At 36.7% G+C, this 23,825-nt stretch overlaps 1 protein-coding gene across 1 annotated transcript in view; it reads right to left on the bottom strand.

Moving 5' to 3' along the window:
• acss3 (acyl-CoA synthetase short chain family member 3) overlaps positions 1 to 23,825 on the bottom strand; it is an 87,756-nt gene that overhangs the window by 44,350 nt on the left and 19,581 nt on the right. The window contains exons 6-8 of the mRNA XM_015352836.2: positions 22,795 to 22,875; positions 22,610 to 22,705; positions 11,685 to 11,836 (exon numbers count right to left, since the gene is read on the bottom strand). Coding sequence (XP_015208322.2) covers positions 11,685 to 11,836; positions 22,610 to 22,705; positions 22,795 to 22,875 — 329 coding nt within the window. The remainder of the gene's footprint in view (positions 1 to 11,684; positions 11,837 to 22,609; positions 22,706 to 22,794; positions 22,876 to 23,825) is intronic.

Raw genomic sequence — 23,825 nt, forward strand, 5'->3', positions numbered from 1 at the left:
ACATTTTGCATTTAGGCTCCCCAAAAAATCTAGCCTGATTTCAGGATCATCAGACCACTAAACATTTTTCCCCATACCTTCAGAATCTCCACCTTAAATAAGATTTGAAGTGGTCTTTTTTGAGTTTTGGCTTTCTTCTTGCCGTTCTTCAATACAGCCCAGTCTTGTGGAGAGTTTGGGGTATTGTTGTGAGATGTAGACACTGACCAATCTTTGTCTGCAAGTCCTTCAAAGATGTTATTAGATTCTTAGTGGCCTCTTTGATCAGTTTATGCCTTACTCAGTCATCCATATTTGAGAACAACTTGATCTTAGAAAAGTCTTTGTAGTTCCATGTGCCTTCCACTTTTTAAAAATGATTTTGGCTTTGACAATGTTCCAAGGGATATCTATGGCCTTTGAAATATTTTTATATCCATCTCCTTCTCTCTGCCTTTTTGCAATTTTATCTCAAAGGTCCTTGTTACCCAGATTTTGACTCTTCATTTTGAGATGCACTACCCAGCAGAGACCTACAGGAACAGCTGAATTCACAGAATTGATTCAGTTGAACACAGGTGGAGGCTAGTTAAGTTGTTGTGTGATGTGGAAAGCAATTGGTTATACCAAAGGCAATTTAAAAATACATTTATCCAACCTATTTTTCTAGGTTTTCCACCTGTAATTACCTTGCAGAATGTTTGAACATTTTTGTCCACCTTTTTGGTGGTTGTGTGTTATAATGTATAAATTAAGGTAAAAAACTAATGTGTCTTGATTTCAGGCTGTTAGGATATAAAATGTGATATAAACTTTTAGGAAGAGTATGTAAACTTTCCATAGGCACTGTATTTGACAAATGAAGCACTATCAAGACCCTACTTCTTTTAAATCAAGAAACAGATTTAGATTGACCCAGTTTTCTCATTTTGACAGATTTCAGAATTTGGATTTAAACATTATGGCAAATAGAAATATTAAGCCTATGCTCGGAGTACATTGAAAAAGAAACATTATTCTATGTCGCAAACTCAAATATGCATGTTCATTATATCAAGTTATTAATCTTTTTTTAAACATCCACATTAATGATAAACCTTATTATTAATGAGTGACTAACCTAGTCTTACGTTTAACCTAATGACTATCCATATTTGGGAGAATATTTTGTGTGGAGCTTTTTGGAGAAGGCAATATCTGAGATTTCACATTTAAAAAAAAGATATTTACCCTTGTGTTTATTAATAATTTTATTATATGATAAATCAATAAACCATCTTTTGTTTTAAGGCACAACTTAAAAAGAATGAGATTTATACCAAAATAAAAGGATTTTTTTTAAATTGGAGTTTAATAATTTGCTTTTTGCCCCAGACTATTTTAGAATGAACTCTTGAAGGCTTTATCATCAGTAGGTGGACTAAAGAAGCTTTTTTTTTTCCTCTGTCTTCCTGGCTTCACCTTCAGTGTGTCTCCTAATCCAACTTTCAAGGTCTCACCCAGTGAGGCAAGAAAATCCGATTCACAGATGGGGCTCCACCACTGCCACTGCCTCCTTGTCTGCAGTCAGTGTTTTGGCTGCCAACTATCTCATGGTATCTACAGAGATTAGCAGGGGAGTGAGTAAGGAGCTGCAATTGGTTATCATGCAGCACACACTGTCTTTGATATGACTGCCAGCAGACATGATAGACTGCACACATGCTCTGCCTCAGGGTCAGGAGGAAAGATGCACATGTATGATCAAGTAATAATAACAAGCATATATTTTTAAAACATTATGCTTTTTTACTATATATCCTAACATTTTGTTTTTTTTATTGATTAATCATGTGTCACCATACAGTAAACAGCTGTTGTTTTTTTTTTCATAAATTGCCTCTTCAAGTTTAGTGTTTCCTATGGAAGCCCGTTTCCGCCAGGGAGTAAAAATAAAACGCGCTATGGTATCTCAGAATTCCGACTTAGTATCTCAGAATTCCGACTTAGTAACTCAGAATTGCGACTTAGTAAGTCAGAATTCCGACTTAGTAAGTCAGAATTGCGGCTTAGCAAGTCAGAATTGCGGCTTAGCAAGTCAGAATTGCGGCTTAGCAAGTCAGAATTGCGGCTTAGCAAGTCAGAATTGCGGCTTAGCAACTCAGAATTCCGGCTTAGCAACTCAGAATTCCGGCTTAGCAACTCAGAATTCCGGCTTCTGAGATACTAAGTCGGAATTCTGACTTACTAAGTCGCAATTCTGAGATACTAAGTCGGAATTCTGAGTTGCTAAGTCGCAATTCTGAGATACTAAGCCAGAATTCTGACTTACTAAGTCGCAATTCTGAGATACTAAATCGGAATTCTGAGATACTAAGTCAGAATTCTGACTTACTAAGTCGCAATTCTGAGATACTAAGTCGGAATTCTGAGATACCATAGCGGGTTTTTTTTTTACTCCCTGGCGGAAACGGGCTTCCATAGTTTCCTGTTTTATATTTAAAGTTTGTTTTTTGCAACCTTCATATGCCTATAATAATCTGCAATTGTCTGCATTACATGTCAGGTGTTTGCTCATTCTTGAATTTAATCTAATTTGGGGGGGAATTTAATTTGCTGATTCTAGTGTTTTGTAAAACTCCTGTTTCACCGCTATCTGCAAACCTGAGTATTTTAGTATACCATACAAGAATCTAGATGACAGATACAAATTAGGAAGATTTGGTAATACTCCACTAATTACATCACCCCGATTACACACATTTCCTGTATATATCAAATAATAATATCTACTGCCTTTAATTTGCGATGTAATGATTTACAATTAATTTTATCAAAAACCTTCTGAAAATATACAGTAGATACACCACAATATATGCTCTTTGTCTCTATTACCGTTGTTCCTGACAAGATAGTTAAGCAAGACCTATTTTTTAATCCAAGTTTACTATCATCTAGGATCCTACAGATCTTATACAGTTTAATCACGCAGTCACCTCTGCATTAAATCTTAAGGAAAGGTTTCTACATGTGCTATCTGATAAGCAACATGGTCCTAAAATTCAGTGTCTCTTTGTCCATAACCAGGTAGGAACATGGGGGGAGAGAAAAACACTCCAACTGATAAAATCCCAACAAATCACCAACTATGATTTCAAAAATTCAAATGTATTTCATAACTATAGAAATTTGCTTGTTTTCTCTCACTTGAAACCTGGCAACCAGGCATGAATGCCAACCATTTGACTGCGACCACAATTGTCCAAACATGAAAACAAACCTTTTCCAGGATACCAGGCTCGTACCAATACATACATAATCAGAATTCTGATCATGACTTTGCAACAAGAGAAATCTTGTGACTAGCAGGCTAACTGTAATTTAGGTTGATCAATAAGGTCAATGCAGTTGGACTTTTATTGAAAATCCTGAACATTGTATATTCAGTTGTCGCAGCTACACCTTGAGCAAACAGTTTCTCCTTATCTACAGTATGTCTCACTCAGTTCAGATCAAACTGAACCAGTAGAAGAGGACGGGACAGGTGTGATCAATGCAGTCACACTCCGCAGGCGTTTAAAATTTCTGATAACATATTGCTTTGGATGAGTATAAATTTGCATTATACATCTTGAGAATTAAAATATTATTCCACACAGCACCTTCTTGCTGTGTTATAAAAGCAAATAAAAAAGTTAATAGAATCATTTCATCTCAGCTATCTCAGGCATGCTGAGTGTTAAAAAAGTTTTCTTTTTCTCATCTCATGAGAAAGGTACAAAGATTATGATGTTTTGTAGAGAGGTGTTGCAGTCTATTATATTCACAGCATTTTGTCTGTGAAAAATGGAGCACCTGTGTCAGCATGTAGTGCAAGAGGTCACTTTATCTTGTCAAGGGCAGAAGCATGTTTATTAAATGTGAAAAAAACAATCAAATACATGTAATCTCATTTTACAAGCAATGCAATTCATTTTGCTGATCTAAAGCTGTGCAGCTATAAAAATGAATATTTTATCTATAGTTTCTTAGAGCCAAGTGTTACATTTTTACTCCCCTCCTGTGCGGGAGTCCATTTTTGGAGGTGGGAATGTCCCTAAATTGTGTCTCTCTCTGAATTGGTTGAAGAGAGCGGTTCGGTTTTATATGCCATTACGGGATGTCCTGAGAGCCTCTGAAGAGAGGTGTAAGAAGAAGGAACGGCAAAAACGCGACACATATCAGATTTGTTTTCTTAGCTGTGGTGTAGGGTTGGGATTGTTGTGGAATCCATGTTTTTTTTTTAGTTTTCCGTTACAGCTTAGTTTAGAGTAGACAGTTAGCTTGCGGAAGACTTTGCTTTGGCTTTGCCACCCCTTTCTCGGAAGACAGGTTTAGAGGGTATTAGGTTGTAGAATAGTGTAATAAGCGTTATTTTTGTTTGTGTATTTCTGTCCATTAAACCCTGGCTTATATATTAGTCCCCATTCATCCCTAGACTGAGCCATATTGGGGACGTAAACACACAAAAAAACTGTATGTGTTTTAATAATTCCAGAGTCAAGGTACATCTCAGCCCTTTTGTGCTTGCTCTGTTCAAGGTACACCACCATCTACATTGACCCATCATCTCCAGAGGATAAGGTGGAATTAAAGATCTGTCGACAACAAATATGCCTCATAGCAAGTCATCCTGTAGAAGATGGAGCCAAAAAAAGATAAAGTATGTAAGATAAAATGAGATCACTTTATTGGCCGTATACAATTTCTTGTATTAGGAATTTGTCTTTTCGCATACCCCAACTTGCTCTCCATGAGACACACAGACGGAGAGAAGCTTGGGGTCAGAGCGCAGGGACAGCCATTTATACAGCGCCCCTGGAGCAGTTGGGGTTAAGGGCCTTGCTCAGGGGCCCAACGGAAAAGGATTCCTCTGCTGGCCGCGGGATACGAACCGGCAACCTTCCAGCCACAGATGCAGATCCTTAGCCACAGAGCATTCTTCTTTTCTTGCATGAAGTGCTTGATTAATGCCCAGCAGATCTTTATTGTATTTTAAGTTATGAATATTGACTTGTTTGTGCTTTTGAGCCAATTCTTATCCGGCTTTTCTGTTCTTGGTTTACATCTCAGCTCATGTGTCTGCATTGTGATTCTGCTGTCTTTTTGATATTTTGATACGTTCGCTTCTGCACTCCGGAGGCTGTGGGTGATTTCACTGACAGTTGTTTTAGTTTAGTTCACAGTTTTCCTGACAACTTTGATAATTTTTCTGTGATCAACTGCTGCTGTTTCTTTTGGCCAACCCGGGCTTGGTGAATTGGCAATTTTAGATATGATTTCTTTTTTAATACAGTATATTCCAAATTGGTGATTTTAGTATAGCCAATTTCTGTGCAGTTTATGAACTTTGTCTTTTATTTTATTTTGCTCATTAAGAAAACCATAATCTGTGGTCCAGACAGACTCTAGAGTTATCATATTAAAAGACAAATTTCATTATTTACCCTAATTCCTACTGTTATACCGTTTCTGTACGTCACATCCTATAGGATGCTTTTTTGTATGATTCTATGATTTTTTGCTTGAAACCTAAAACCAATAAAGGTTTTAAAAAAACAGTTGCCATGAAAACAGGGAGAAATGTCCTCTTGTTTCATTAAGCAGTCACAAAAATAAGGAAAAAGCCCCTTGTGCCACATCACAAAAGAGCATCTATAATGACACATTTTCATGAAACAGTGCTTTCTTTATAGCATTGGGTCATCGGCATAGAGAAGTAATACAGAAGAAAGTCACTCACTGTTCTCCCTTGTTTGTTGAAAGTGTGTTCTGTGCATTCTTGTGTGTATAATGCACAACACGTGAAGTGCTTCCTGTTTACAGAAAGAACATACTAGCAGCTGCTCACTGTGGTGTCCCACAAGGGAAATGTGCAGCAGAGAGATACTGTGAAATGGGTATTCGCATAGAACACCGGAATAACAAAAAAAGGACTTCTCCTAGATTGCTTGAAGTCTAAAACAGCTAGGCTAAATGACAGGTTTAAAAAACACTTCAGAGTAATGAACCAAATAAAAAAAGGAATCTCTAAAAATGTGACAGGAAGTTAAGAAAATACGATGTAGAATACAGATGTCTAAGCACATTATGGGTACATTTAGACTTTAATGACACAGAGAATCCTGGACCCCTTCTGCAACACAAGATTCAGTTTTAGTATTTGCAAGTTGTATATTTGCAATTTTTCCATCTTTGTACCAAATGTACCTATTTGCTGGTTGTGCAGTAGGAGAGTAAATGTGGGCACCTACAGTACTTGCACATTTTCGGATCTACTTTACCCAACCTTTATGGGTCTCAGTATTGAAGACACAACTTGGTTAACAGAGTCACCATGTTTATGTAGAAGCACACCATGGGTTATGCTTTAGTTATTCAGTTTTATCAGGAAGCTGCTAGATGTAGGTTGTGTGGACATGTTTTATGAGAGTAACGCCTGCATGTGTTGTGCTGCAAATTTAAAGAATCATTAAACAGCGAAAATAGCAGTCCCCTACGTTATCATAGTCTCAGTGCTCACGTGCCTCACAGAAAAGGATAAAAAAGAAATTAAAAAAGAATGAGACAAACCATGGGAGCAAGGAAGTGTGTACACTTAATTTACTTTCTTGTCTGTTTTTACTGTGCTGTAACAAACTCTATTACTAGAGTTTTGGTTCATTTATAATAGTAATAAAACAAGATGTAAAAGTAAACAAAATGCACTCTACTGAAAACAAAAAAATAAACTAACATAGGGTAAGTTGTAATATCATAACAGTGATTTCATTTGTTTACAAATAACTTGAATTATATGGGGAAAACAATTCTTTCATGTACTCGTTTTTTTTTTCTACCAATAATTACTACCACTTCTTCTGAAATAGTTACAGTTATAAAAAAAATATTACTATGGAAATACTTGTTTCCCAAGCTGTGGACCCAGGGCCTACAGTATTTAACCCATAAGGTATTAAGTCCAGCATTTGCAAATTTGCCATTTGCGCAAAGTTTAGGGTACCAAACCCTCACAAATACCGGGGCTTTGCTGTAAAGTAGGGTCTCGGCATCTGCACATTTTATTTTCGCAAATGTACTCATTCGAGATTCATTCTGTTCAACGGGGTCTTGAATGAAAGAAGAGCAGAGCGGAATGAGTCCGAGCCGAATGTTGTAAGCCGCACCTTACGAAACGGTGGCTGAGATCATGAGATGTCTCAGGCTAATGAGGGAGCCTCTATACCTGCCGTCCACCCAAATATCTACGACCCAGCAATTGCATCTCAGTGCGGTCTTGTTTTTCTATTGCAATGAACACTCTGGGATCTGTGTCAGCATCAGGGGGAATGACAGGCTGGAGCTGACTTTACAGGCTCTCCGACGGTTTTATTGCACGTTTCGTTACCCTAGGGTACGCTATTCATGTAGGCAGAGAGTAAGTGCAGGCTCGCCGCCGAGGAGGGATTCATGTTGTTTATTTTAATTGATTACTATAAGGTTATCATTGCTACTGCTTCTTTTAGTTGATCATTTTTATTTAAATTAACTTTAAGCCGTTGCATTGATACTTATCATATAAGGGGGGGTTATTAATGTCTTTTACCCATAAATACTAGTTACATTATGCAAAGGTTTAGGGGTAGACTTGGTTAAATGTGAATTTGGCTATTCTTTAGGCTACTCTACAGTATATAATTATATTAATATTTGCACATGTACATACTCAAAAATGTATATTTAATCAAAATTTCAGAATTAATTAATTTCTGAAAGGAGGATCCATAGAAATGTATTTGTACACTTCAACACTTTTACTACAGATCCAAACTTACAATACAGAGTATGACACTGTTAATTATGTTATCTTGCAATAACAGAGAAGCAGCAATAACAGAGAAGCAATCATGTTATGTACCACGTATGCCTGGAAGGTTTTCAAGTTAATATAGAGACAGGCATTTTCAATAAACTTATATTTATGATCCTTATGTTTCCTTTTCATATAACACTTCCACTATACTGCAATTGCAAAAAAAAAAGATTTGTATGAACACAGGTATTGGCATGTTCTAATTCAGTAATCACTGCACTCTCTTTAGACCTGTATTACAAAATACAAATAGGAACTGTTTACAGTATGTTTGTATGCTTATTCTACCTCATTTGATTTTGTGCTTTAGCTCTCAGCAGATCATCACCTTGGCACTTTCTTCAATATACCTGCACCTGTACTTCAATACACGTTCACCACACATCAGCTATCAGGGTGGAGGAGAACAGAGTAATGAAGCCATTCATAGATGGGGATTATTAGGAGGTTGTAAGAGGTAAATAGGTCCAGGACACTGGGGTTAATACCCTACTCTTTTCAAGAAACACCCTTGAATTTTAAATGATCATAGAAAATCAACCTTGGTTTTAAAACTCATCCGAAGGTTGGTGCCCATTTTTAACAGTATAGTGTCCCCATCACTATACTGGGGCATAAGGGCCCACATAGACAGCAGAATCCCCTACTAGCCCACTAACACCTCTTCAAGGAGAAACCTTAGCATTCCCAGGAGGTCTTCCATCCAGGTACTGGCCAGGTTCACACCTGCTTAGCTTCAGTGGGTTGCCAGTTATGAGCTGCAGGGTGATATAGCTCCTCAATTTGAAGTTTTCCAAACCTTAAAAAGCTAAACACTAGTAATCATCGTAGGACAGAAATATGAGATAAGATGTTTGTTCATTTTCAGTATACATTTCTCAACTTCCTTTGGATCGTTTTCTAAATTCGTAAAGTAAATTCTTCACTTAACAAACCTTTAATGCCAGCTGGATTATTAAGCCTATTTGTGTTAGCCTGGTACAAATTAATCAGATTTATTTTCTTCAGCCTGTTCATAAATATAGAACTTACAAGTACTAAAACTGAGTCTCGTGCTGCAGAAGGGGTTGAGGACTAAAGTCACCTTCTCTGTGTCATACAAGTTTGAATGTACATATAATGTGCTTAGAGATCTGTATTCAACACTGCACTGAACTGTTCGCATACGAAGTACTCTAATTCTCACAAATCCCCATCTTTATATATAATTTTCTGGTGTATATACTGTATAGTTCTAAGTAGGATCATAGTTTTATAATAGCTTTAATTCCCTACTAATACTTATAGGTATTCTCTACTGTGCTGCTGTAATTTTAATGAAACCAACTATTTCTGTCAACATTTGAAAAAACTTGTCTCCTGTAGCTTTCTCCTATTTTTAGCATTTTCTTGCCTATATTAAAATTGCTTGATTCAGTGTCTCACAGAATCTTCTTTGTTTAGAAATAAAGGATGATAATTTGTCACTGGTTTAGTGTAATTCAATAGGAAAATTAGTGGCCTGGATTAATGAGATTCTAATTACTTATTTACTGTACTTATCTGTTGCTTATAACCCTGGCTTTTATGTAATTTTAATAGCTTTGTATTGTAGTTTTGTTAAAATGCATTAAATATAAAATGCATTACATTGTTTTACATTTAGATAATAAAAGTCAAAAGCAAATGCAAAATCTCATTTTACTGTATGTCATTTTTGCATTGCTTGTCCAAATGATCACTGCAGTACTGTCTGTAACTGTCTTTACCTAGATTATTATTAGAACCTATTTTAAAAAACTGTAAAAGGTATTTTTTTCTTTTCTTTTTTTCTTTCTTTTTTAGCAGATCTGTCTCAGGAAAATAATCTTCCAAACTTTAATTGAAGAAACCTTTAAACTGGCTATTAAAACTATTTTCTTCATTCATGAAGTGGCACTTTGTGCATTGGAACTTAGAAAAAATACATGCAGAACTTGTACATACATTACAATACAAAAAGAGGATACCAGTTTCATAAAACTATTTTTAAAATTATATGTCAAAATACATTGTTACTTAAGATTAACGTGAGCATGTTACTGGCCCATATTTGTTTATTACAAGATATCAAAGAAGCAAAAGAGTTTTGTTTTCTAATGTTTTGAGGTTGTATTAATTCTTAATATATTAAAATATTAATAAGCTCTGGGATGTTGCTTAATGAATACAAAATTACTGTTAAAACACTTCACAAAAAAATCCCTACTGAGCAGTCTGTCACTAAGCCATTCGGCCTACATGGAAAAAACTGTACTTATTCAAAAGAGATAACTAGATTATATAGTTAGCAAAAAATAGGCAACAACAGATAACAGAAAGGGAGTTTCTGAGGTTATGGACTGGTTTAGGATAATGGATCAAACCTATAAAGAAGGGTTAAAAAATCATGTAACTGTTCTTTATTAACAATGTTTCCCCAATTGCTCTAATAGTTTTATTCAGTTACCATCAATTTTCTTGGTTTGCATCATTTGCAGCTGAAACATGGCTCTGTTAAACCCATTTTAGAGGTAGGAAATTGCTTCGGAGATATCCTGTTGGTGTGTGTTCAATCAGAACAGAAAGCCTGAAGCTTCCTCTGCAAATGATATTAAGCGCTGATTGTAATTTACAAAGCAGTAATGTTAACACAGAATACCACACTTAAAAAAAGTAGCATCAAATTAGAAGGAACCGCTCCCCACCCCCATAGTCAAAGTACCATGACATCACACTTTGCATTAAGATTACCACTGTCCTTAGAAAGTGATAAAACACCAGAAGGTATGCTATACAGAAGTCTGTAGTCTGCTATAGTACTTGAGGGTTAATGTTTCCTCATTTTCCAAGCATCACATGCCTTACTTGGATGAGGACATATATTTTAAACACTCTTTGCCTCATCGCCTTCAAGATTTATGGAGATTTCTCTTTTTCCACGCTGTTTTTTCTCATTAAAATCAAACTTAAATTTGTTTTTAAGCAAAACATAATCACTCAATCTGTAAGTGTAATTGTTTTTCTCCAAACTTATTCAATATACACTTTCCAGTACTTTCTACCTACAGTATTACAGAGATCATAGGTTAATGTTGTAAACAAACCGATATGGAACTCGTATAATTTTCTTGATTCAAATTGTATAAATAACATTTTAACAATAACTGGTTTCTTCTGAAGCAACATAATACACTGCCGATAAAGTAAAGTTTTGGTTTTAAGATTTTTCCCCATTGAAATCTTAACGTGAATCACTGTGAGAGTTAATCACAAGCATGACACAAAAACATTTATGATTACAACATGGGAAATAATACATCTAGATGCTAAGATGAAGGTCCTACACTGACAGGTTAAACAATTGATTGTGTTTACTCGATCAGAAACGGCTATCAGGGGATCTGATCCTAGTATTCAAAATTCTCAAGTATTGATTAAAGTACTAACTAAGTCAACCCAGTGGACTTTAGAATCAACAGTGAAACACAAACACTAAGTGGAAATTATGTGGAAGTGCATTTGAAACTAAGTACAGAAAACAAAGGATTCTTTAAGCAAATGGTTGTTTAGCTACCCAGCCTTGTTGTTGAAGCCAATAACCTGGTTTCTTTTACTAAACATCCAAATGAGATTATAGGAACAATAAGCTACTAAATTAACAAAATAGTATCAAATAGACCAGAAAAACGTTCCAATTCATCCATAAAAAGAATAAGAAGCCTGCTGTGGTAAGGTCACTAAAGACAGTTCTGATAGACAAATGAAATCCCAGTAATTTTTTTCCAAAGGGCTGAAGCTGCATTTGTAATTCAATGCAGACAAACTGCAAGCTTACCTTGTTAGTGGGTACTGTCTCCCTAAGGATGCCTGGGGATCTTGCTGGCGGATAGCTCTTATTGCAGTGGGAGCAGTGAACATGGCTGTCACTCCGTGTTCAGATATCAAACGGAAATATGCTGCAGCATCTGGGGTCCCCACAGGCTTTCCCTATGGAGAGTATGCAATTAAACTTGGAAAACATGGCTTGCAAAATGCTTCACTCAGGTCATATTTTCAAACACCATACTAACTGGAAAAGATTGCTATGGGCACACGAAAATTAGTATTTTATTCTTCTTTCCAATTAGCTCTCCAAGAACCAATACAAACATGTGATAATAAGTCAAAGTTGATGTAATGCCCAAGATCTGTTTAGTAGTTTTCCTAGAAAAGATTTTTAATTCAAGGCTGTAATTCAATGCAATATATGATCACCGTGAAAAAAGACATAAGAATTCAAAATGCCTGTTTAAACAAATAGTATTCATTACTCATCTAGAACTGAGCTGAGATATGCCATATCATATATACTATACAGAGGCTAAAAATGGATCTATAGTCTTAGAAGGAGAAAAACATCTACAATGGCTTCTTCATCAATGTTAATATGAATGATGTACAGTGTCTTGCAATGTACTGAGACCCTTGCATAGTTTGCATATTGTGTTACTTTATACCTGAAGCTTGCATTATTAAATGTCAAAGTAGAAATGAATATTGTTAAACACACAACCTACTGAACATATTCAAAACATAAAACAAAAGGAAGAAATAATAGATAATATGAAGGAAAAATGAAAAATTCATGACTGCATAATTATTAGCTTTTCTGTGCCAAAAAGAAATGAGGTGCACAAAATTACCTTAATAAGCCACACAGTCAGTTGGTTTAGTGGCCTCTATCTGTGACTATGATGATTTCAGAATGAAAACACCTGTCTCTGTGAAGTTTCTTGGTCATGCAGTGAATTTCAAATAAAGACTCAACCACGAATACTAAGGAGATTTCAAAGCAAGTCAGGGATAAAGTGACTGAAAAGCTCAGATCAAGAGAAGAGTACAAAAATATCAAAGTCACTGAATATCCCTGTGAAGACAGTCTACCAAATCATCAAGAAATGAAAGATGCATTATACCCTCCAGACACTGCCTAGATCAAGTAATGGATGTGACTATGGGTCCAACAACATCTATGTAAAATCGCTGGGATTTCAATAAGATGGGAGAAAATGCAACAGTCAAACCACATTCCTGTCACTCCACAAAGCTGGAATGCATGGCAGAATGGAAAACCCATCTCATATCCTACGTGAAGTTTGCAACACAGCACCTCAATAATCCTGCTATAAAATCCCCATAGTAGCTGCAGTCAAATCAGACCAAACTGGGACCTTCTGGTCTAAATACTAAGCATTCCATTTGGTACAGACCCATCATAGCAAAATTTCCAGACAACATCATCACTACAGGTAAGCATGGTGGCAGGAGCAATGGTTTTCCTTAGAACACACTTGTGTGTTTCTTAGGATTAAATCTTGTTAGGAATTTTAAAAAAGGAGGAAGCAACGTACAGGCAAATACTACAGGGAAATATTCTGGACTTTCAAAAACTTAAGTGAGGTGAAATTCACCCTTCAGCGAGACAATAATCCAAAACAGAAGGCCAAAGCAACATTGGAGTGCTTTAAGAATACACACGTGAATGTCCTTGAACATCCTAACCCGAATCCAACTGAGAATCTGTGGAAAACTGGCTTGAAAACTGGTAAAAATGGGTAAAAATGCATCAAGTCAGTGTGAAAACTTGACAGAGATTTATCCCCAATGACTTGCATGTGTAATTGCTGTCAAAGGTGCTTTCACAGAATATTGGGTTCATGGGTCTAAAGCAATCAACATAATTCATTTTTGTCTTTGTTTTTTGCTAACATTTGCTGTAGCACATCATAGCCTTAAAAGCCTTTGGGCATTCAGGTTTTGAATAAAATATTCTGTTTGAAAAAAATGTGTATGCAACATTTGGTAATTTAACAAAATTGGATACTATAGGATAGGTATAAATACTTTTTCAAAACACTTTATAAACTTGAAATATGAAATGGCACAGCTACTGTAAGTTCATGTTTCTTTATTGTAGCGGCACATACTGCTTTGAACTAATGAGATGAACGGATACCCCTCAGGGTGACAGGGCTTGTAATATCTTGTAGAGGCAAAAATAGACACTGCCACCGGCCCCACAGCACAAAACAGCACAAGTGAAAAGGAAGCACAGAAGCATGAAAACACAACCATTTTAATCTTCAATTAGATAAGGTGATTATCACACATGACAAATAAATAAGACAAAGAAGTTGATAAAATCAGGTTAAACCATCATAAGATCAGATCACTTTATTGGCCATATACAATTTCTTGTATTAGGAATATGTCTTTTCACATACCCCAACTTGCTCTCCATGAGACACACAGACAGGGAGAGAAGCCTGGGATTAGAGCGCAGGGTCAGCCATATATATGGCGTCCCTGGAGCAGTTGGGGTTAAGGGCCTTGCTCAGGGGCCCAACAGAGTAGTAGGATTCCTCTGCCGACCGCGGGATTCAAACCGGCAACCTTCCAGCCACAGGCATAGATCCTTAGCCACCGAAGGTGCAAATACTGAGATATCCCAGTGGAAACAAGAACTGTATGTCAAAATAATTGATGAGGGATCTATGAAAACCAACTAGATACAAAAAGAACCCTAGTCCGAGTATGGTCATGACCATAAGTTAATCTCTTATTTTTCTACCCCCATAAATTCATAAAAATGAGTGGAGCACTTAAGACATCCTACAGTACACAAAACAAATTAATGGTGTCTTCCCAATTGATAAAATTCCACGATTACCAACTTTGACATAACAGGGGGAAAGCAAAAAAAGAATAAAAAGTAAACTTTCTAAAATATTAAATAAAAATTAAATCAAATAATCATTCTGGGATGATATGGCTATTGTTAGACACAATGGAGGACCTTGCAGATTTCAAAGTTAGCTTAAAGGTGTTCTTCTTCTACCTGTATGTTTAAGTTTATTCACCTGAGATGTCCCTCAGCTAATACCCCAAAAACCTTACTCTTAAGGCTCAGCCCAAGCTTTCTACTGAGTGAGACTAAGACTAAAGTTCAGAGAACATACTATCATATAAGAGTGTTTCTTAACCCTTTCCATCCCACATCATATCACCATGTCACCAGCTCAAGCACATTTTAAGTCTGAGTTTGCTTCAAAATTCACAGTTCCCTTATCCTGGCAGGAACTGATGATAGTGAGCTGTTGCTCACCTACTCCTAGTCATTCTCAGTTTTTAGTTGGTCTGTCAAACTTGAAAAACTTCTCACACATGATCCCAACATCTACAAGTTAAAGCATGGTCTCTGTCTCATGCGTATATACTGCGTGGTCAATAACACACCTAGGTTATTCCTTAAAATCAATATACAAACAATATTTTTTTTTCATATGTGACTTTTCCTAAATGCCACAGAATGCCCTTTATTGTCTGAATGCACACCATGTCATGCCACACTGGTTGAAAAATGCTGCTATATACTGTACACATAGTTTCTCTTACAAGATAAATGAATGCCGTAAAGCACAATTAAAACTGTACAAAACAGAACAACAGAAGAAATAAACTGAATATATTACAAATCATATAAACAGTGAAGGCAATATATCAGCTGACCATGCCTTTGTGTATTATTTCCCATAAGGAATTCCACGTTTAAAAATCACAGTTTGTTAAAGTTTTGTTCATTACCAGATTTCCCTGTAATGAAGATTAGTTACCTCATGCAAAATTAAAAGAAGAAAAAAAACTTTAAATGTGAAAGAGGTTACAGCTCTCTGGATGGTGGTGTTTAAAATTGCAGCTTTCAAACTAATAAAATACAGCAGGGTCCTTTGTGTGATTCAGAATTCTTAATGCCACTCTAGGCACACTTTAGTGCCTGGAAACAGAATGTTCAAAGTGTTACTCATTGAGACTTTGCCAACCTGAACATGAACAATTAGTAATTCTTATACCAGCACTCAGAATGCAATGATCTTATTTTAAATTCTTGAGAAGATGCATTTTCAGATTTATAAATTCTTTGAACCTGAAGTCTGTACCCATTTACTAAAAGCGATAAAAGATAAGGTCACCTTATTAGCATATACAATTTCTTGTATTAGGAATTCATCCTTTTGCATACTTGCTCTCCATGAGACACACAGACAGGGATAGAAGCCTGGGGTCAGAGTGCAGGGTCTGCCATTGTACAGCGCCCCTGGAGCAGTTGAGGTTAAGGGCCTTGCTCAGGAGCCCAACGGAGTAGGATTCCTCTGCCGGCTGTCAAATGTCAAACTGTCAAATACCATTTTTCTAATTACTTTTGTATTGGGTAGCGAATTGACCTTTCAGTAGATGGGTAAAAGAGAAAAGAGTTTGTCTATAGTGTGGTTCTATTCCTCTGGGAAGGGGAATTAAAACTAAGGACACACAAATGAAACAAGTGTGTCAAATGTGTAACACTCTCTTCTGTGCTCCCTGAGAGTACAGTCATTCTTCCAGACTGTAGTCCTCCCTTTTTGTGCTTCTGGGATAGGCTCCAAAAAAAATTTCCTGATAACAGATGGACACAAAAGAAGTAAATTGGTAAGAACAAAGTAAAGTAAAAGTTAAATAGTAAAGTGACAGAAATAGTGAAAGGTAAAAAGATCACACAGTGTTGTAACTTACAAAAAAACCCAAAGCAGCTGATTTTCATCTGATGAAGTGACTATTTAGTACATCTATGCAATGAACACGCAGCACTTTTGATCATTCATTCACACTTAAATTAACAAAAGGCAGCTTATTGAAGGGAAAACATCTTATTGTATGTTCAGACATAGAGGTTGAAGTTATCTGGCCAATGCACACAGACTTCTGGGTTATTTTGTATAGCTGCAGCGTCTTTACCTTATCTGCTATATTCCCAGACAAATGAAAACAGGAAACAGTTCACAGCAGCCTACAAGAGAATAGTTCTAAAATCAACTACCCTGGAACTACCCTTTCTCTGGATGACTATGTGTTATGATAACAACAACCACATTATGTGTCTTCTGACACCACATATATATTTTTTTTTTATTTTACAGCATTTATACACAGTCTTTGATAGATTTTTATTTTCGTTTAATGACAAAAATGAAGGGTTCCACGTTTATATGTGCATATAATCAATGATGGGTTCCAAATAACGCTTGTTTTGTACAGTAATTATGCATGCACATAAATGCACATGCATTTAGGTTAAATGCAGAGGTCAACAACAAAAGTAATCAATCAAATTTAAAGGTCTGATAAAAATGGAGTTACCTTTGGACAAGATCAAAGCGGTGTTAAAAATTGAATTTAACTAAAAAGCTAGAAGAGAATGAATAAAATAACTGATTTAATAAAGCAGAAAAAAGAAATGGCAGAATATCTCAGCAGCGACAATTACTGAACTGCACTCAGTTTTTCTAGCTTGTTATATAAATATTTATACTGCCAAAAGAGTCAAGATTCAAAGATTAAACCCAGTCCTTAATAATATCTTACTCACGGAAAAATGCACAAATTTGCATTGTTTCTGACAAACACTGACATGGTAGATGCATACAGGATTAAAAAGATGAGAGTGTGAGAATTTGAAATTATATAGGAGCTCCCAATACCCTGTTAAACAATCAGAAGGCTTTAGAGAAATAAAATATCCTTTATAAAAAGGAAAATTTTGAACAGAACTCAATTTCATCAACATACATATATAGATTCTCAGACCACTTGCTAATGTGATGAATTCTTGTCCCAAGTGAATGAGGTTTTAACAATTTCCTGGTTTACTATTTTTTTACTTGTAAACTGAAAGAGTCTGAAGAATGTGTTTTTCTTTCAAACTGTGCTCACCCATTTTTTATGTTTGGTATCTTGACTATTATGGCAGTGTTTGCTTTTAAATGCCATTTTACATCTTATTTTCTAAAATGGATAGAGCTAATCTTAAAATAATGTAGCTTACCAAATTCAAACTAATCATGCCAGTGTCATGCTATATACACTAGGTTTCTCCATTACTGTAGCACAGAAACTGAGAGCTCCACAAATCATATTTACCTACATAAAAGGACAGCCTGTGCTCACAATCCATGGATTGAAATATTATGTTTAAAATTGAGTTGTATTATTATAAAAAATAATATATTGATTAATAGTGGATGACATTTAAATAAGCAAGAACAAAAACAGGAGCAAAAGGAGATTATTGCAGTAAAGAGAGAAAAACCTTCCAACTATAAAAAGTGACATCACACATGCAGTGCACTTTTTAGTTGTAATGTTTCCAGAACTGCATGATCTCCTCAACCTACTGTGCATTGGAGAAACAGGCAAAGTATTTCCATTTAAAAAGAAAACAACAAGGCTCTGGGTTAACACAGGTGTACAATAGGGTCCGTAGTGTACAAGGAGCCTGGTAAGGAGATGTCATACCAGATACCCTGGATTATAAGACTTACATCCTGTTATCAAGAGGCTATTTAGCACTTAGTGCTTCATGTATATTTATACCAAATAGAAATGGTAATTTTAATGTGCGTATGAGACAGCAGTACAAATGCAGAGGGCGATAATCTTCTATAGAAACAACGTGTTCAATTCATGTCTGTATACCAGAACGGGACCCAACCCACTGGCTGAGCTCGTTGTGGGCCTGTCTGTACATGATCTTTATGTACCTACAACTTTTACTTCATTTTTCACTTCCAAATCCCCCAAAAAGAATTCACTCGCTATCTTTCTCATTTTTCTTTTAAAACCCAAATCACCTGCAGCTGCTGACGCTTCTTTCTCTCATATCTGGACAGCCTGCGTCCACAAACAGTCTGCGCTGTCAGAGAGCCAGGAAGAGATGGGCACCACCTGCTCCTCTTAGGGTACAGCTGGGGTTCCTCACAGTTCAACGTCCCGCTCTCTGATCCCATGGCTTCAGGTTCAGTACTGAGTAGCACTTGAAGCTCAGTCACCACTGTTCGGTCACTTATTATGCTTTCTCTTATCTTAATTCACAGCAATCACCACAGTTCACCTTCTCACCTTTTTTCCACTCACCCGGAACAAATCAGCAGGCATAATACACACTGCAGTCCAACATACCACTGCACACTTCTGGCTCTGCATGGTGTCCAATCACAGACCCCACCAGCATATCCTCTCACCATTGTCTGGCACTCACCCTTTAATCAGGACCTCACTTAACTTCTGGCTCTCATTCGATGCTTCCCTTCTGGGGAAGACTGTGAACGTCCATAACCTACTGTCTTCTCTCACACTCTCACGAATTTCTGCAGGCCGCAACTGGTCCACTGCTCAGCCCTGCAGAATGCTGGTAAATGCAGCCTGCAACCTGAGCCGACTAAAATCTGGGATGAAGAAGTTCAAGTAGGTAGCTGTGTCAGGAACAAGAAAAGGTTGTTCCATGTTGATAATAATAATAATATAATAATATTATATTATTATTGACACCTGAAGAAGGCTCCACGGCCGAAACGTTGTGTTCTCTTTCTTCTTTTTTTCAGCATGGAATAAACCTATTACTTGTTCCTTTGCAGCCTACACATGCTGACGCAGCTACCCACCTGATAATATAATAATTGCTTACACTTATATAGCGCTTTTCTGGACACTCCACTTCACGCTTTTCTGGACACTCACCACCACAGATGTGCAGCATCCACCTGGATGATGCGACGGCAGCCATAGTGCGCCAGAACGCTCACCACACATCAGCTATCAGTGGGGAGGAGAGCAGAGTGGGGATTATTAGGAGGCCATGATTGGTAAGGGCCAATGGGAAATTTGGCCAGGATACCAGGGTTACACCCCTACTCTTTTCGAGAAACGCCCTGGGATTTTTAATGACCACAGAGAGTCAGGACCTCAATTTTACATCGCCTGTTTACAGTATAGTGTCCCCATCACTATGCTGGGGCATTAGGACCCACATGGACTGCAGGGTGAGCGCCCCCTGCAGGCCCCACTAACACCTCTTCCAGCAGCAACCTTAGTTTTTCCCAAGAGGTCTCCCATCCAGGTACTGACCAGGCTCACACCTGCTTAGCTTCAGTGGGTTGCCAGTTGTGAGTTGCAGGGTGATATGGCTGCTGGCAAACAAGAATTAGTATGTTGAGAAGAATTAATGTTGAGAAGAAAAGGGACATAGAGAGTCCCTCCTTCAGGCACCTGAAGAAGACTCTACAGCCGAAACATTTTGTCTCTTTTCTTTTCAGCATTGAATAAACCTTTACTGGTTCCCTTACAATCTGGGATTACTGGGCTCTCTCAGAGCCACAGTGGACAGCATGGGCCCCTTCCAGCCATGTCTATTTATGCCTCCACAGCACTCAAAGGCTGACAACATCCCAGGCGCTTCACTGCCACGTCATCCATACTGCCATGCTCTTTTTCCACACTCACATACATTTCTGGAGATCGCACCCAGAAGCCTCTGCTGCAGAACATCTGCAATCACCGTGTTCTTCCTCAGAGCCCCGGTGGATGTCAGGGACTAATTCTATTGTATCTTTTATGCCTCCAAAGAATTTACAGGCTGACAGCAACACATGCGCTGGAGCAACACACAAACCCACTTCCCTGCACCCCAGTGATGTTGGGACCAGCTACCCAGCTGCCCTGCCTCTGTTACGTCCCTAGAGAGCACACACACAACAACACATGAGGTGGGTTGGGAAAATTCTCCGCCAAGACACAAAGCAAAAAGAAGCAGCTTTTCCTCCTCCCTCTACAGTCTGTGTGAGAGGACCCCAGTCTCTCCAGTGGAGTCAGGGCTGTTTACAAACAACCATCCACAGATGTAGCACATCAAACCACCAACATCCTGAAGCTGTGGCTTTTTGAACTGACAGTGGCTGTCACAGTCTGGTTATTGTGATATCATCTGGAATAATGTCCACTAGGATTAAAAGGATGTTGAGTTAAGAGACAGTCTGGACGTTACCAGTAACTTTTGTACACCAAAGGAGGTTGACTGTGAACTTTGATATCTGAAAAAAAGGTCTTGTGAAAGAGGTGTCAAATTTCCTTCCAAAAGCTCTCCACAAATTATAGTCCTTGCCCAAAATACAACCATTATACGTTCAAAGCCCAAACAAACATGAAAGACCAGTTATGCATGTGTTTCCAGATGTGAACGAGAGCATTGAAGGTAATGAGATGAAACTGTATCTAGAAGCCAGTCTTTAAAATGAAACAAGGATTTTATAAGAAAGCACTGAAATCTGATTTTGTAAAACTTCAAATTTTTAACTGGCAGATGACTGATACATGACACATTGTTTATACCAGAAACAGAAATATGATCTATACAGATAGGCCATGTTTAGCTTCAGCAAACATACCACCAATTTCTGCAGTTATTTGTTATGCAGGAACATTTACATCGCCACCCAAAGGGTTGCATGACTAATAAATATGAAGTCAAGTAAAGCGTGAAGGCAATTTGATTCAAGAACGAGAATGTTAGCGTTTTCCTGTATTACAAAAAATGAATGAAAATAGGCAAGGCTTTGAAATCTCTAGTTACCAATGAATCCATACATCAATTCGTCACTGTCTAGGGCAGAATGTGTAAAATTAGAGAACACTTCTACGCAATATACAAACATCTATTTATATTGTGAGAGCAAGGGGGAGAGATTTTAATAGAACACAACTGAGACGAAAATGCAATAACCTTTCTGAGTTACAGTTTCTGAGACCTTGTACATAGTGTTCTAAAGGCAAAAAGAAGAGCAGTTTTAAACAGGTTGGTACCTCTACTGTTTTTTTTATTTGTATGCCGCTAGTTAGTATACAACACACTTATACAGAAATAAGCACAACAAAAAATGAACTGTACTTTGGAATTAAACACCTACAATGCATTGCATAGCTGAGACATAACTAAAATCTCCCTGTGAGAAAAGTATTTTTCTTTTTTAAAGCTTACAGCTTTACAAAAATCAGGAATGAACAAAGCAATTCATTGGCCATATAAATAATACTGGCATTTTCACTTGAAACATATCTGTGACTTCTGTTTCTATGGATACAGTTGAAGATATCTTCATTGATATATAGTCAAAACGACACATAGCAATTATTTGGCTATGGTGAACAGTCATTGATGTGTTCTGAACTCGACAACAGCAGATTTTCTGTTTGATCTATTATACACCCCCAAATTGTTTCTTGTTAATTATATTAATACTTGATCAGAATCAAATGCTGGAATATACTGTAAGCCGCCTTTACTCATGGTCAATTGTGGGTCATTTGAGGCATTTGAAGAGCCCAAACTCAGAACACAAATAGTGGCACAAATACCAAATTGATTTACTGGTATTTCTGTCCAACATTAACTTTCTTCTGGATATTTAAATCATTGATTCTAGATATTTAAATCATTGAGTTAAGATAAGATTTTAGATATTTAAATCATTGAGTTATAATATATTTGTTTTTTTCTAGAATCACAGTCTTTACCATAGTGATTGATTAACCATTTGTGACAATCAAATATACTGTACTCCTTTTATGTAAACATTTTAGTTGTTATGGTTATTACTGATGGGCTGGTTGAAGTTAGACTGGAGAGGAATAGAAGGACTGTGAGATGAAAGGCTCTGACCTACTAAATGCTGTGTTATACAGTATATACTGTACAAGGCAAGATCCACATACAGACCTGTTTTAATTACTTTTACTCACTCAGAATAAATGCCTTTCAAGATGAAATACTTACTGCTTGAAGGCCCTTTACTAAAAGCCTTCAGGGCATTAACTATTGGAATATTTCTGAGCGGTACTTATTTATTTGCAGTAACTTACCTCATAGAGAACTGTGGTGTTGCCATGGAGTAATGGTCCATAACAGATATAGGAGTGACCAACCACCCAGCCTAGATCAGATGCTGCCCACCACACCTGAACATAAAAGAACACATAGCAGATGACAATGATGAAAGATCCTTTAATTTAAAGAAAAGATTAAACGCAGCTAGAAATAGGGATACCTCTCCAGGACTGAGACCATACACACTTGCCATTGTCCAATTTAACATTACAGCACAACCTCCAGTATCTCTGACCACTCCCTAGAGAGAGAAAAGAAATTGTATTTATTTTAGTTTAGAATTCATTAAACATGAAATAAAAAGAGTCTATAAATAACAAGAAGGGCTTAATGATTAATTGCAAACAAAATATAATAGTTTTTATAGTGAGCAGTATATCATGCCTTGAATTGATTAAGAGACTACAGTATGACGTACAGTACAACATTATTTATTTACAAAGTAGATACATACAGATTTATTTTTTTCCCAAAAAACTATCCTGGAAAGGAACGGAGAATAAATTACAGAACTAAGTACAGTATATTTCAGTTCTGTTTCCTTTGTATATTTTTTACATTTGCAGCTGTGCTCAAAATTTACCATTATATATAAAGTATGCTTTCTTTATTATTATTCAGGTCAAGGAAACAGACTCCTAATACAGATGTACAGTATCTATTACAATGAATTTATGACCCTACTGAAATATGTCTGGTACAGTTCATGTCAGCAACAACAATAATTTATTTAACTCACAATTTATTTATTCTACAGAAACACACAATTTATTTTAAAATCCCTATTATTGTAATATGTATTAAATTGTATGTTGTATTCCTACTTCTATTTTAAATAAAGGACATTGAGCAGCTCATTGTATTGTATGTTGATATTTCAAAATCAGATTATTTATTTACATAACTTCCACATAACAGATTATTTATTTACATAACTTCCACAATTGTGTAAAAAACAAATACATATCCATATACTGAGGAATAAACTTAGTTTTACATCCAAGTCTGATGTTATAAATGTATTGAAAGTAAATGGTTCTTGTTCTTGCTGCCTGCCACAGACTGTTTGTTATTAGTTTAAAAATGATAAAAACCTAAATGCCCATAAACACAAAGAGGAAAAGGAAACCGTTTCAAGTTCCAAAGGTTAATTCCTTGCATTCCCTTTTCTGTGATACACTTTTTATACCT

Source organism: Lepisosteus oculatus, chromosome 7, assembly GCF_040954835.1.
Source record: "Lepisosteus oculatus isolate fLepOcu1 chromosome 7, fLepOcu1.hap2, whole genome shotgun sequence".
Taxonomy (NCBI): Eukaryota; Metazoa; Chordata; class Actinopteri; order Semionotiformes; family Lepisosteidae; genus Lepisosteus; species Lepisosteus oculatus.